The sequence below is a fragment of the Propithecus coquereli genome, unplaced genomic scaffold (genome assembly GCF_000956105.1).
Source record: "Propithecus coquereli isolate 6110/MARCELLA unplaced genomic scaffold, Pcoq_1.0 Scaffold42, whole genome shotgun sequence".
Taxonomy (NCBI): domain Eukaryota; kingdom Metazoa; phylum Chordata; class Mammalia; order Primates; family Indriidae; genus Propithecus; species Propithecus coquereli.
In genome coordinates, this window is record NW_012149952.1 from 2173314 (window position 1) to 2186686 (window position 13373).

Here is a 13373-nt window from a genome sequence, read left to right on the forward strand (position 1 = left end):
TTATTTACCACACTTAATATTTTGGAACTTGCTTTTTCCCCATCTCTCTGTTTATCTATTGAAGCAAACTTTCCATGTTAAATACAGAGATCTGCTCATCTGTTTTTAATAGCCACGTGAAATCCACAGTCTTCTGCCATTCCCTTTCTGGTTATTTGGCATTGGCCCATCCTTGTGAATAAAGTCCGTGTAGGGAGCCTGGGTCTTTGCCCTTTGGACTCTGTTGGCCTGTGCTGGCTTTCTAGTGTGCCCGGTGCCCCGCGGTTGTAGTTTCTGTTGCTTTGCATGTGTTTTGTTCCCTGGTGGGGAGGCTGTACGCGTCTGGGCGATTGAGCCTCTTCTCCCCTGCCCCATAGGTCGCCCTCGGAGTCCAGCTCTGAGTCCCGCTCCCGCTCCCGCTCCCCAACCCCGGGCCGCGAGGAGAAGATCACGTTCATCACCAGTTTTGGGGGCAGCGATGAGGAGGCAGCCGCAGCTGCAGCTGCCGCAGCCGCATCAGGGGCCACCACAGGGAAGCCCCCCGCACCCCCCCAGCCTGGCGGCCCTGCCCCGGGACGTAATGCCAGTGCCCGGTCGGTAACGCTCACGCTGCCCGCCCTACACCCCGGCCACCATGGGGGGGACCTGGGACAGAGGGGGGCCAAGGCCCAGGCCCGTGCTGACTGGCCCTCCGTGCCCCGCCTGCAGCCGCCGCTCCTCCTCTTCCTCCTCCTCCTCTTCTGCCTCGAGGACCTCCAGCTCCCGCTCCAGCTCCCGCTCCCGCTCCAGCTCCCGCTCCCACCGAGGCGGGGGCTACTACCGCTCCAGCCGTCATGCCCGCTCCCGCTCCCGCTCCTGGTCCCGCTCCCGGTCCCGCTCCAGACGCTATTCCCGGTCCCGCAGCCGTGGCCGGCGGCACTCAGGTGGGGGCTCCCGAGACGGACACCGCTACTCCCGCTCGCCTGCCCGGCGTGGTGGTTATGCGCCCCGGCGCAGAAGCAGGTGCGTGCAGCTGGGTGTGGGGGAGCAGGGCCTGGGGTGGGCATGGGCTCCCCGTCAGGGAGAGCACCGCTTCTGAGAGAAGAGGCACTGCCATTGCTCTTTTCTCAGAAGCTTTGAGTTTGAAGGGGGAGGCATAGGTGCGCCCACTTTGTTCAGGGGGTACCAAGCATGGTGACAGTGGGAGTGGAGCCCAGCCACCATACTCAGGGACTTGGTGGGGAGAGGAGACTGAGCATCTCTTGTCACGGGTGCCTCGGCCTCTGCCGTCAGGAGGCCCACACCGAGGGGAGTGGCAGTGCATGGACACCCCAGGGTGTTCTGTAGCTGGCAGGGAGGGACCTGGGCCCTGAGGGCTGGGAAACCCCGTGGGAGGCAGTCCTCTGCAGAGGGAGTAGGTGAGGAGGGGTGGAAAGTCAAGACAGCCCTCTTCAGGGAGGCAGGGTTAGAGGTGAGCACCCTGGGGCTGGATCATCCTTCCCCTGCCCATGCCCTGGCTGCTGGCCTCAGGGCTGCGCTCAGCACGGCAGGGAGGCTCGGTGGGTGGGAACGTGGACTGCACAGCGTCTGCCTGGCGTGGACTCGGGCTTGTGTGTGAGCTCCCTGGGCCTCGTTGCTCCATCTGTAAAATAGAGGTGATAAGGGCACCACTTGCGTGGGCTGCTGCAGAGACGTGACAAGTAAATCCATATAAAGCGCTTAGGACGGGCCTTGTGCAGTCAGGCGCTGTTACTGGCCTCAGGAGCATTACCCATGTCACTGTTGCGTGGACCACAGTGTCAGTTGCCTGCAGGGTCTGGCAGGCGGAGGGGCCAGGTGGATCCCGTTGAACTGGCAGCACGGGTCCCATCCAGCGGGGCTGTCCACCTGTGCCCAGTCTTTCAGTTTCTCAAGGGAGGTTGAGCGTGTCTACTTTTAAAGGACAGCTCTGGTTTTCTCAGTATTGACAACAAATTTACATTTTGTAAAAACTCAAGAGAGCCCAGGCCAAGTCATTGTGTGGCCCGGAATTGGCTTCCAGGTCATTCCCTGCAGCCTGGCCCAGGACGATGACAGAACAGCTTAGAGGGGAGGTGGGGCCTGGTCACATCTCGAATGCCAGCCTGAATGCCTTGCTGGAGGGTCTCACCACTGTCCTGAGCAGGGGGAGGATGGGGGCCTGTGTGTCCCCAGACTGGAACTTGTGGGTCTGTGCTGGGACTAGTGGGGGCGAGTGGGTGGCCCCCATGGGCATCGAGACCCTGAACCTGGAACTCCTTCGTGCCCTGGGCCGAGCGTGGCACTTAAAGGGGGAGCCGGCCAGCCCAGTCCTGCCCTCCCAGAGGTTCCCTCCTGGGAAGTCAGCGAGTGGTGTCCAGCGAGGGAGGGCAAGGTGGGTCCGGCGCAGCTGATGAGGGCGTGACTCTCAGGCTGACTGTCCCTAGAGTGCTGCGGTCCACGTCTGGAGACTGAGGGAGGTGGGGGAGCAGCTCCAGGGCCTCCCCAAGGGAAGGTACCGGGAGAGGTTGAGAGAGTCATGCCAGATGCACGCGACTTCGCAGAGGACTGTAGATGTGGAGCCAGGGCATGGGTGCAGTCGGGGTCCCTGGAGTCTCACAGTCCTCCTGCCCTGCTGCACCCCCAGGAGCCGCTCCCGCTCAGGGGACCGCTACAGGCGGGGCGGCCGGGGCCCCAGGCACCACAGCAGTAGCCGCAGCCGCAGCAGCTGGTCGCTCAGCCCGTCCCGCAGCCGCAGCCTGACTCGCAGCCGCAGCCGCAGCCCCAGCCGGAGCCACAGCCAGAGCCGCAGCCGCAGCCGCAGCCGCAGCCAGAGCCACTCGCCATCACCCCCAAGGGAGAAGCTGACCAGGCCAGCGGCGTCCCCTGCTGTGGGAGAGAAGCTGAAAAAGTGAGCAGGGCAGGTCCGGGGCAGAGGGGCGTCATCCTCGGGTGGGGAGAGTGAACTCTGTCTGCTGTGTTCTTTTGAAAGGAACTTGGTCCTACCCCGGGAGGTCTGAGGGGCACATGGCCCTGTCCTAGGGGATCTGCAGGGTCATGAACCTGTCCTGTGGGGTCATGAACCTGTCCTGAGGGGTCTGAGAGGGACGCCTGGGTGGGGGTGTGGCTGTCTGGTGTGAAGGCAGTACCGAGGCTGTGGGGTCAGTGGCAGCTGCCCGTTCCTCCTCCCAACCACGTCCTCTGGCCCCACCTAGGACCGAACCTGCCGCTGGTAAAGAGACAGGAGCTGCCAAAGTCAGTAAGAATTTGGAACTCGCCCGTCTAATTCCCGCCAGCAGCAGTGCCCGAGAACTGGGCCCGGTGGGCCTGCAGGGGGGCCCGGGTGGGCTGGGAGATCTAGCCCCAGGGAGTGGGGGGGAGAGGAGGGGTCTGCTCCCATGAGAACCCTGTCCCCCTCCCCTCAATGTACATCGGGGCTCTGGCTGTCCCTGAGCCTCCCAGAGCCTCACAGCGGGTGTTCACAGCCTGCCTCTCCTCCCCTCATTTGCCCCCGCAAGTCCCAGGCTCTTGGCTGAGGTGGGTTGTGGGAGCTCCGGGACACCCACCCCCTCTCCCGCCTCTTCTCCCCCTTCCCCAGCCCAAGCTGACGCCGCAGGAGAAGCTGAAGCTGAGGATGCAGAAGGCGCTGAACAGGCAGTGTATGTGCCACTGTCTGTCCCTCCAGGTCCTCCCTGCTTGTCTTCCTCTTGCCAGTGGAAGCAAGTAGAAGACCCAGCCAGCGCTGGCCTTGGGGCAGCCTTGCCCAAGAGGCACCGTGGGGAGGAGTGGGTTCGCACCCGCCCTGGTGCTGCCATGCTAAGGGTCCCGGCAGTGTAGTTGAGCTCAGCTTCCTCATTTCAGGAAGTGGGGCTCTTAAGGGCACCCCTCAGCCACATATTCCTTCCTTCCTACAGTCAAGGCGGATAAAAAGGCAGCTCAGGAGAAGATGATACAGCAGGAGCATGAGCGGCAGGTCAGGGTGGGAAGTGAGGGGGCGGGTGCAGGTGGGGTGCCGGGCCGGCCACACCCTCATAGCTGTCTCTGCTGCAGGAGCGGGAGGACGAGCTTCGAGCCATGGCCCGCAAGATCCGGATGAAGTAAGACCGTCCCCCCTCCCTGTACCGTGGCCACACCCCCTGCTGCGGCTGGGCCCTTTGTGGGTGGATGAAAGTCAGAGCCCTGCCTGGCCCTCAGGGCTGTGCCCAGCCACCTCCCTGGCTCCTCTCCCTCAGTTTCCTCCCTCCATCCCAGCTTAGCTCCTGCCACCAAGACCTCCCAGTCCTCCAGCCTTCAAGCTCAGGCTGTCTTTGCTGTCCTCTTGGCATGGCAAGCTCTTCCCAAGACCCAGCACCCACCCACCACCCACCTACCACCATGGGTCTTTCTCCTGCCTGAGCCTCAGTTTGCTCATCTACTAAATGGAGATGGAATCATTGTCGGGGCTCACAGGCTTGTTGGGAGGGTTCAGCAAGATCAAGGCCAGGTGTGGAGAAGGCACCCGGCGTGTGTAGGTGTCGGGGCTGCTAATCCTGGTCATTCTGATAGAGGCCAGTCAAGCGTTCAGCCAGTGCAGGTCCCCAGCTGTGGCAGGAAATGATGGAGCTGTCAGGCCTCCCCTTGTTGAGCGAGGCCGTCCTAGTCAGGCAGGCTGGGATTCCAGTCCTGACTCTGCCAGCCAGTGTCTCTGAACCTCAGGGTCTCCATTTTCAAGTGGGGACAGTAGCAGTACCTGCCTCCTTGGTTTACTGCTTCCCTTGGCCTACCTGGGTTCAGTGTTCCCAGCTGGATGCCTGCCCCATCCCCTCGCAGGGAGCGGGAGCGACGAGAGAAGGAGCGGGAAGAATGGGAGCGCCAGTACAGCCGGCAGAGCCGCTCGCCCTCCCCGCGCTACAGTAAGTGTCCACGTGTCCCGCTAGGCTAGGCTGGCGGTTCTGGGGCATTGAAAAGAACACCGTCCAGCAGGGTTGCAAACAACCATGGCACATTTTCCACATTGGCCTTCCATAAATTAAAGCTTTTGACACACACACTACGATTGCGTTAGTCACAGGGTCATCGCAGGGATTAGAAATGCTTATTCCCAGCACATCGGTGTGGGCTGGTGAGGGGCACAGGTTGCAGCCAGTGTCGCCTCAGTTGGACACCACACTCCAGGTCAGGGAGGAGCCCCTGGCCCCTGGACATCGGCTTTGTCTCCATCTGGTCTTTTCTTTCCAGGTCGAGAATACAGCTCTTCTCGAAGGTAAGGAAGTCCGCCCAGCTCCCTAGGGTGACCCTCCACTTCCTGGGAAATTACTCTTGTCCTTCAGTGGGAAATCCTGGCGCTGAGTCCTCCCTTCCCACCCCGCACTCCTCCAGCTGCAGGGGCTGGTCTGCTGTGTAGGGAAGCATCCCTCCCTCCCTCCGTCTGCAGCAGAGTCCCCTGGTCCCTGAAGCCTCGCAGCCCCCGGCGTGTTGGTGCGTGTGTGCACGCAAGGCCTCCCACTCCCCACCCCACCCTCATGGGGCCCCTCCTTTTCTCTTTCCAGGCGCTCAAGGTCCCGATCCCGAAGCCCCCATTACCGACATTAGGCAGAAGAGCGGGGGGCAGGGGGACAACGGGGTGGGGAGCGGGGCTGAAGCTGCGATGCTGCTGGTTTTCTCTCTAATGAAATAAAATCAGACGTTATTTAATTCCCTTCACCGGGCCGCAGTGTTGTCTGTGTGGTTGGTGCAGGGCTCTCCAGCCCCGGGGCCACCAGCCAGCAAGGCCAGCTGGGGAGGGCACCGGCTGGGTTGACAGGCCAGGGCCAGTGCTGCCTGCGTGGGAAGTCCTGATGGCAGCTCAGGGTTAATCAGCCCGGCCGTGGCTCAGGGAGGCCTGCTTAGGAGGCAGACAGTCCAGTGGGAGCAGGGCCCAGATCTGCCCACAGGTGTGGGCCCAGCAAGTCCCACATGGGCCCCTTTGCCCAGGGGCCTCTGGCGACAGGTCCAGGCCTCTCCCCGCCCTCGCCTCGGCCCCTGCCCTGGCCTCACCCACACCAGGAACCGGGAGCGCGGCTTTCTGTGCCAGTCCTGCTGCGCCCCAGGCACTGGGGGCTGGCCTTTCCCCTCACCCCCTCACCCCAAACCGGTCTGTCCAGCCGTCCACCCCAAGGAGGGGAAGCCTCCCTCCCCACCTCAGACTCCCCAAGAAAGCCAGAGCCCAAATGTGTAAATAACAAGGACAATTTACTTGCAGAAGGTGGGTTGTCAACAGTCATGTACCAGGGACAGCAGGGAGGGCATGCCTGTGCTCAGGCCTCCCCGATGGCCTCTGGGTGCTTCTGCCGCAGGTGTTTGTCCAGGGTGGCACGAAGGCCGAAGGGCACACAGCAGTGGGGGCACTCAAAGCGGGTGCTGCCCGGCCCCAGGCCGTGCATGCGGCGGTGGCGGTTGAGCTTGCTGCTCTGGGCGCAGGCGTAGGAGCAGAGCTCGCAGGCGTAGGGCCGTTCCCCGGTGTGCGAGCGCCGGTGCACGGTCAGGTTGCTGCTGTTGGTGAAATGCTTCCCGCAGAACTCGCAGCGGCCTCCGGCCCCACGGCTCTTGCCCACTGACTTGGGCATCTTCTTGGGTGATGTCTTCTGACTGTTTGCTCGGTCAATTCTCTGTTCCTCCTTGGTGACAGCTCTCCAACCATCCCCACCAGGGCCCGCTTGAGCCCCACTGCCGGGAGCCCCAGGTTCCTGGACACCGGCTGTGGCGGCGGCTCCAGCCCCCTCACCAGCGCTGCATGGGACGGTGCTGGCTGGGGCAGCAGCATGGGCAGCTGGCTCCGGAGGGGCTGCGGAGGCCTGCTCCTGGCTGGTGTCAGCCATGCAGGGGCTCTGGGGCAGCAGCTGTCGGTGGGTCTTCTTGTGGCGGTTGAGTTTGCTGCTCTGGGCGCAGGCATAGGGACACTGGTCGCAGGCATAAGGCCGCTCGCCCGTGTGCGAGCGCATGTGCACCTTGAGGTTGCTGAAGGAGCTGAGGGTCTTCTTGCATACAAGGCAGGTGGGGCTCCGCCGGCTGAGGCTGTTCACCTGGGGGCTCTTGACCTCAGCTGCTGGCCCCACCACCGCCGACACAGCTGCGGCCACTTCAGCCAGGCCCAGCAATGGGGCCTCCGGGGCCTCCGATTCCGTCTGGTAGATGGACAGTCCGTGGTCCCACTGGGCATGGCGCAGCAGTTTCCAGGCCCTTGTGAACTGTCTGCCACAGCGGAGGCAGTTCAAAGCCTTCAGGTCCTCGTGTTCTGGAGAGAAGAGAAGGGGGCAGGATGTTAGTGCTGATGGCTAGAAGAGGAGCCGCAGTTCACTGCCACCAGTTGGCCACTTTCTGTGGGAAAGGCTCTGTTCCAGGGGCAGAGGACTCAGCAGTTAACAACAGAAAAACGCCCTGGAAGGCCCAGGAAGCTGATGTTGGGAGGAGGGCCGGGCAAAGAAAATCTGCAGATACACGAGGATTTGCGTTTGAAAATCTTCCATCACAAATTCAGTGAGTGCTTTCTATGCGATGCGTGCTGTGCCACGGCTCACTCAATTTTCCTTCAGGACAGGAAACAATACCTCCAGATGGGAAACTGAGGCACAGAGAAGCACTTCCCTAAGATCACACGGCTTGGAAGGGGTGGAACTGGGATTTCAATCCAGATATCTGGGGTAGGGTGGGGGGTGGTGACCGGGTGCTGAAAAAAGATTTTTGGTTTAATAATAACAATAAAAATAGCTGCAGAGAAGACTTAAGAGCCACCCGGTGAGGAGGTGAGGTAGTGACCTAGGTCCCCTACTCTGTGCATGGATCCCAAATTGACAGCCCCCCAATTTGATTTTGTTTTCTCTAGACCCTCGAGCTTCTTTCAGTGGACACTTCCCAGATCCACCTGCCTTGAGATTTTTTAAATCCTAGAAAGTTCTGTGACCTTGGGCGACCGATGCCCCTCACTGAGCCTCAGTTTTCTCAGCTGTTAGAATATGGGGATCCTAGGGGTCTCCTCCCTTTCAGGGGTGTTGTGACCTCGAATAAGGAATAGCTGAGGGGTTTGGGCCATATAAGCTCTCAATAAACATTAGCTGAGCTTGGGTGCCAAGGTGTCCACAGTTCTCCAAGTCTTGCCCTGTCTTTTTCCAGTGACTCCATGACAGGCCACCCTCCCTGCTGCAGCTTTAAAGCTGACTGAATCACAGCCCCTCCTGTCTCCCACCACTGGACAGACCCTCCCTGACCCAGCCCTGAATAATCCCATTTCTCAAAAAGCCCCCAGGAGGCCATGGGCCGGAGGCTGGAAGTTCATAGGGTTAGAGAAGCCCCATAGCCCATGCTGACCCAAAGCTCGCTGTGGGTCAAGCACCATGTGAAGGGTTTTAATTCCCTGCCAAGAGAAGGAACCCAGATGTCCAGCATCCGGGACCCGACTCCAACCCGGGGCTTCCCAGCACCTAGTGCTGGGAGATTCCATCAAGGAGGGAAGCCCTAAGCCCCCTGCCTGCCTCTGAACAACAGTTCCGGCACCTCAGTCACAAGTGATAAAGAGATAGGAGGGGGTGGCAACGGTGCTTCCAGCTGGCCTCCACCCCTCCTCCCCCAGGCCACTGCCCTCCCCAGAGGTCCCTGTACTGCCACCGGGGTCCAGCCACCTGGCCAGTTTATTTCTGGCCAAGGGGAAGGAGAAGTGAAACCAAATTGGGGGTGTGTGTGGCAAATCCCCAGGCCAGTCTTCTGGGGCTGGCCACACCCTGTGGGCGGCCCTCCTTCCCTGCCCAGCCTCCCACCCCCCACTAGTCCCAGCCCTAGGTTGGGCAGGCCCTGGCCACGCCTAGGGTGGCCTAGGCTGCACCCGGTGGTGAGGAGAAAGGGGAAGTAATGCTCAGTGCCCTGCCGTCCAGCTCAGCCTCTCTCCTGCAGGAAGTCCAGCCCTTGAACTTGAGACGGGAGCTGCGCCCCGCTTCACTCACCTGAGCCCTGGCAGGGGCTGGGGCCTCCTAAGAGCTGACAGCCCAGCTTCTTGTGGTCCATGAAGGCAGTGATGGCCTCCAACGGGAAAGTCTGCAGGCAGCGGCCGCAGGTCAACAGATCTGGGTGTTTGTCTGCCCAAGGCTGGCGGTCTGCAGGGAGGAAGCGGGTGGTGAGCGTGGGGTGGGGCCAGGATGGGGGCTGGGGGTTCCGAGGGAGAGGGGAAACCCGAAGGTCAGAAGGGGGGCTGGGGGGAAGGGCCGGGCGAAGGAGATAAGGCAGGGCCAGGGATCCGTGCCCAGAGGAGGGGGTCCCACCCGAGGGTCCAAGGGAAGGGTGGCTGGGCCCAGAGCCCGGAGCAGGGGCGCGGAGCGCTCACCGGGAGGGTTCGGGGTCAGTGGCGTCCACAAGGCCCACGAGTTCCGCGCGCCGAGAGCGTGGAGGGCGGCCCCAGCGGGCATGGGGCCAGGAGAGCTGCGGGGCTCGCCCCCGAACGGCCCCGACGCGGGCACCTCCTTCGGGGAAAAGGGCCTCGGCCATGGGGCCTGTAGGGGCCGAGGGTCTGGCTCAGGCTTCACGTCGATGACGAGGTCCGGCATCTCCATCTCGTCGTCTCGGCTGGCGGCGGGCTCGGGGTCTACTCGGCGGGGCGTGCTGCCGGCCTTGCGGCGGGACATGAGTCGCAGGCCGGGCGAGCGGGCAGGCTGGCGAGCGGGCGGGCGGAGGACGGCGCGAGCGGAGGACGCGCGGACCGTGCGCGCTCAGACCGAGGCGCTCAGGTGAGTGACTGCGGCGACCCGCCGGGAACTCTTACACGTGCTGGCCGGGCCCGTAGCTCCGCCCACCGGGGCGGGGCCTGTTAGGAGGGGACGGGACGGCCCCGCAGGGGCTCTGCCGCCAGCCAAGCTTGATCTGGGCGGTGTCCTCTGCGTTTGGCTTTAGTGACCAAACTTAATCACACCAAGTTCGGTGCAACTGAGGCACAGGATGCCCACGCACATGCCCCAAGCGGGAAAATGCTAGCCCACGTTTCTTAATAGGTGCCCAAGAGTAATCTGGACTATTCCATTAAATGCATTGCAATAAAAATTCATTCTGCAAACATTTATTGAGCGCTTCCTGTGTACCGGGCTCTGTTCTAAGCACCGAGGATACACAAGTACACAAAACAAACAATAACCCCTGCCTTCACGGAATTTATACTGTGGGGGAGACACTGTAAACAAGATAACTGGGTAAAACGTAGAGTGCCGTTCAGGATGACAAGCACCACGGAGCAAACTAAAGCTAGGAGGGAAGACAGGGTTACCGGGGTGGGAGGGGGAGCTTCAGTTTTCTCCCCATTCCCGGAAAGGGCACAGTGGAACTGAGACCTGAGGTTCAGTGAGGGAGCCAGCCAGTGGACCTGTGCATTCAGGAGGAACAAGGAAGGGGAGGAAATGAGGGTGGGAGATTGAGTGCAATGAGGAAAAAAAAAGGACACATCACATCCGGAAGGGTCTTTTGACTATTTGAAGGTTTTTTGGTTTTCCTGAGACAGGAGACTTGGAAGGGTTTTGAGCAGAGGAGGGTTGTTATCACATACATCTACCCTGTTTCCAGACCTGGAGTCGTCATTAAAACCAAATAGCCAAGCCCCTCACCTGCCTCCACTCTGGCCCCCTTGAACTTCCCTGCCCTAACCAATTCTCTCTGCTCTGTTTGAAGTGGCATTGACACCCGGCCCCACCCTCAATCTTTTACAAGTGTTCTTTTCTTCCTGGCCCTGACCACATGATAGCATAGAACTGTTTGTTGACTGTCCTCACCGCCCCCCCCCCCAACACACACACACAATGCAAGCCCCCTGAGGTCAGGGCCAGAGTCTGTCCTCCCCAGGTGTCCCCAGCCCAGATGCTGATTTCAGATGCTGATCGCTTGGAGTTCTACATATTGTTATTCAGGTCTCAGCACAATTGTCCTCCTGACAGCAGAGGGCCCTGACCAACGACTATCTAAAGTAGCCCCACCCTGCTGAAGGCCTTGCAAATTACGCTAGATGACCTCTATCTGTCCCCAGTTCCCTCTTGGGCCTCAGTTTCCCCATCTGTCAAAAGAGTTAGGGGAGATTGGAACTAAAGGGTTATCCGAGGTGGCTTCTTCTTAAATACCACCTCCTGTGATCACCTAATTTTAAGCTTCCCCAAGACTGCCACTCGCTATCACGTTGCCCTTATTTAATTCTTTTTACATCATTTTTATCAAGTCCTGAAAGATGTTGTTCATATATTTGCTCATTTACACCCTATCCTGTCCCTCCCACCCCCACTTGAATGTAGGTTCTGAGAGGCAAGATAGGAGTCTGTCTTCTTTACAAATAAAGTCCCTACTCATTCATAGTTAAGTCAACAAATATTTTTGAGCTCCTACTATGTGCCTGACATTCTTTCAACAGATATTGGCACAGCAGCTAACGGTGTGCTGGGCACTAGGCCTTGGGAGTCTAGTGGAAAGCAGAGGCACACAGGGTCCTTGCCTAAGTGGAACCCGGTGTGGAGTTCTGGTGACTGGGCCCAGAGCAGCAAGGTTCACATTCCCCACTCAGGGCCTCAGTTTCCCCTTTTGTAAAATGGGGCAGCAGGATGAAATGATGGCCTTCAATCCAGCACAGCCACTGCACTCTAAGCCCTTTCCTTGGTGTGCTGCTGCTGAAAGCATGATCTCAAGGTTTCATGTGGAGGAGATGGGGTTCCGACTGGAGGTACAGGGTAAGAGTGTGTATGCATGGGAGGGGGTGGGGGTGAAAAGGCCAAGCTCTGCTCTTAACCCAGCTGGGAGGAAGTCTTCCCCTCTCTGAGCCTCAGTTTCTTCCTCCCTAAAATGGGTATCCCAGACGCCCGCAACTCCCAGGCTGGCTGATCGGACCAAAGTGTCCAGCAAAGCCGCCAGCGGGGTGGCGCCCCGGGCTGCGCTCGCTCTGAGCCTGCGGGCCGACCCGCGACCACGTGGGGCAGTGGCGGCGACGTGGGCGGAACCCAGGTTCCGCGGCTCACGGCCCGCCCGAGCCTCTGCAGCGGGGGCGCAGGCGGAAGTGGGGGCGCCAGCAGCCGCGGAGCTTGGTGAGTACGGGGTGCTGGTGGGGGCATCGTAAGCCGGTTCCCTGTCTGCTCCCCGGCCCGGGACGTCTACCCCCGTGCATGTCCCGGAGTGGCGGGAGGAGGCTGGACAGCGCCGGCAACGCGGGCAGCGGGGACGTTTTGGCCCCAAACGCCTGTATCGGGGACTCTGGTCCCGAACACCGGCAGCGGGAAGGTCCCAGCGGATGGGGTGGGGAGCAGGGGGAAGGCGGATGCTCCCCCGCTGCCCCGGGAAAATAGAATGACCACGAGAATAACAGTAGGAACGGTGGCAATCCTCAGACTCCCGCCTTGCCTGGGGTGGAATCGCTCGCGCAATGTGACCGTGGAGGCGGGAAGAGATGTCCAGCCCCAACGCCCAGGGCGGAGCCGGGAGTGGACGCCTGGGGGCCGGGAGGACCCACTTAGTATAAGAAAAGGAGAGCGATGGGTGGCCAGGGCGGAACTGAAAGAAAACTGACCTGCCCTAGGGGCGGAGGGGAGGGGAAAGATTCTGTGCTTGGAGTTCTGACCCTTTGCGGTGGCCCCATTTAAAAAATTTGCATCAAGATGGGGCAGCCCACGAGGTGTGTGTGTGGACACGTCAGCACCTGGGTTAATTAGGTCTGGGGGCCTCGCTATTAACCAGATAACTCAGCTGGTTCCCTACCCTGGCTACTGTTTGTCCGCTGAGATGATCCATTCTCATTTTCTTGTGGGTTCCGAGGCTCCAAGGAGAAAGGTCTATAAACCTACCATTGACCCACGTGGTGGGCTCTTGAGTCTACAGACAAGTTTTTCAAGTAGTAGGGGATGGATTTGAACATTTTTTTCCCTGAAACCTTCATAGTAAATCCGTGGCTTGGAGATTTAGGATAAAGGTCTCTGGGGCCAGGTCACCAGGGAGAATGGATAATGCCTGCCTTTCCGTTCTTGGGCACACCCTGTGTGACCTTTCTCAAAGTAATTTCTGATCAGGTCACACCTTGGCTCCAAAATCTTCGTGGTCTCTCTTGTGCTGGTGGAAAAAGTCTGCCCTCATGGCAGGAGTGAGGGCCTCTGCTCCTGGTCAGGCCACCTGAGTCTGTCCCCTCTTACGACTCTCTCCAGCTTGCACCCAGCAAATGATCTGGCATCTTTCAGCTTCACTTTCTACTTTTGCAAAATGGGCATTGCATCGATGGGACCATACCTCCCTTGTTTTTTTCCTGATGGAGAAAACCCATCCCTGTACTGGCCTTCATTTTTGTTTTATTACAATTTAACATAATTCTTTGGCCACTTGTTTAATTCCCATTCTTCATTAAGTGCTAACCCTGGAGACTAGGGTGTTTCTCTTAAAAATCTCAGGTGTTGGCCGGGCGCGGTGGCTCA

General features: G+C 60.0%; 3 protein-coding genes across 11 annotated transcripts in view; 2 read left to right on the forward strand and 1 right to left on the reverse strand.

Annotated features, from left to right (window-relative positions):
* CLASRP (CLK4-associating serine/arginine rich protein) overlaps positions 1–5637 on the forward strand; it is a 25408-nt gene extending 19771 nt beyond the window's left edge. For 2 of the 6 annotated variants that reach the window (XR_001137852.1, XR_001137851.1), the window contains 10 exons: positions 357–572; positions 688–981; positions 2603–2866; positions 3171–3214; positions 3554–3614; positions 3870–3928; positions 4006–4052; positions 4765–4847; positions 5173–5197; positions 5484–5637. Coding sequence is in view for 4 of the 6 variants with exons in the window: in XM_012653414.1 (XP_012508868.1) it covers positions 357–572; positions 688–981; positions 2603–2866; positions 3171–3210; positions 3554–3614; positions 3870–3928; positions 4006–4052; positions 4729–4847; positions 5173–5197; positions 5484–5526 (1168 nt within the window). In the remaining 2 variants the exon portion in view is untranslated. Of the gene's footprint in view, positions 1–356; positions 573–687; positions 982–2602; positions 2867–3170; positions 3215–3553; positions 3615–3869; positions 3929–4005; positions 4053–4728; positions 4848–5172; positions 5198–5483 lie in introns of all 6 variants that reach the window. The other 4 variants (XM_012653418.1, XM_012653415.1, XM_012653414.1 and 1 more) reach the window with 2 other exon arrangements.
* Positions 5638–6148: 511 nt separating this feature from the next.
* ZNF296 (zinc finger protein 296) lies at positions 6149–9801 on the reverse strand. 2 transcript variants are annotated; one of them, XM_012653420.1, is made up of 4 exons: positions 9626–9801; positions 9284–9522; positions 8907–9056; positions 6149–7207 (listed from the first exon to the last, which is right to left on the reverse strand). In XM_012653420.1, exons 2-4 carry the CDS (start codon positions 9507–9509, stop codon positions 6231–6233), a joined length of 1353 nt encoding a protein of 450 aa, XP_012508874.1. In that variant the 5' UTR covers positions 9510–9522; positions 9626–9801; the 3' UTR covers positions 6149–6230. The 2 variants fall into 2 exon arrangements, with proteins under 2 accessions (XP_012508874.1, XP_012508873.1); XM_012653419.1 differs by lacking the exon at positions 9626–9801 and having other exon boundaries at positions 9284–9624.
* GEMIN7 (gem (nuclear organelle) associated protein 7) overlaps positions 9660–13373 on the forward strand; it is an 11729-nt gene continuing 8015 nt past the window's right edge. Inside the window, exon 1 of one of the 3 annotated variants that reach the window (XM_012653424.1) lies at positions 9660–9683. The gene's annotated coding sequence lies outside the window, so the exon portion shown is untranslated. Of the gene's footprint in view, positions 9684–11924; positions 12003–13373 lie in introns of those variants that run through there. The other 2 variants (XM_012653423.1, XM_012653422.1) reach the window with 2 other exon arrangements.

Excerpts from the sequence above, each read along its gene's own strand:
- ZNF296 (XM_012653419.1), bottom strand. The coding sequence starts at position 9,581 with ATGTCCCGCCGCAAGGCCGGCAGCACGCCCCGCCGAGTAGACCCCGAG. Across the intron at positions 9,057-9,283 it reads ACTGACCCCGAACCCTCCCG|ACCGCCAGCCTTGGGCAGAC; the intron begins GTGAGCGCTCCG and ends TCCTCCCTGCAG. Across the intron at positions 7,208-8,906 it reads CAGCCCCTGCCAGGGCTCAG|AACACGAGGACCTGAAGGCT; the intron begins GTGAGTGAAGCG and ends TCTTCTCTCCAG.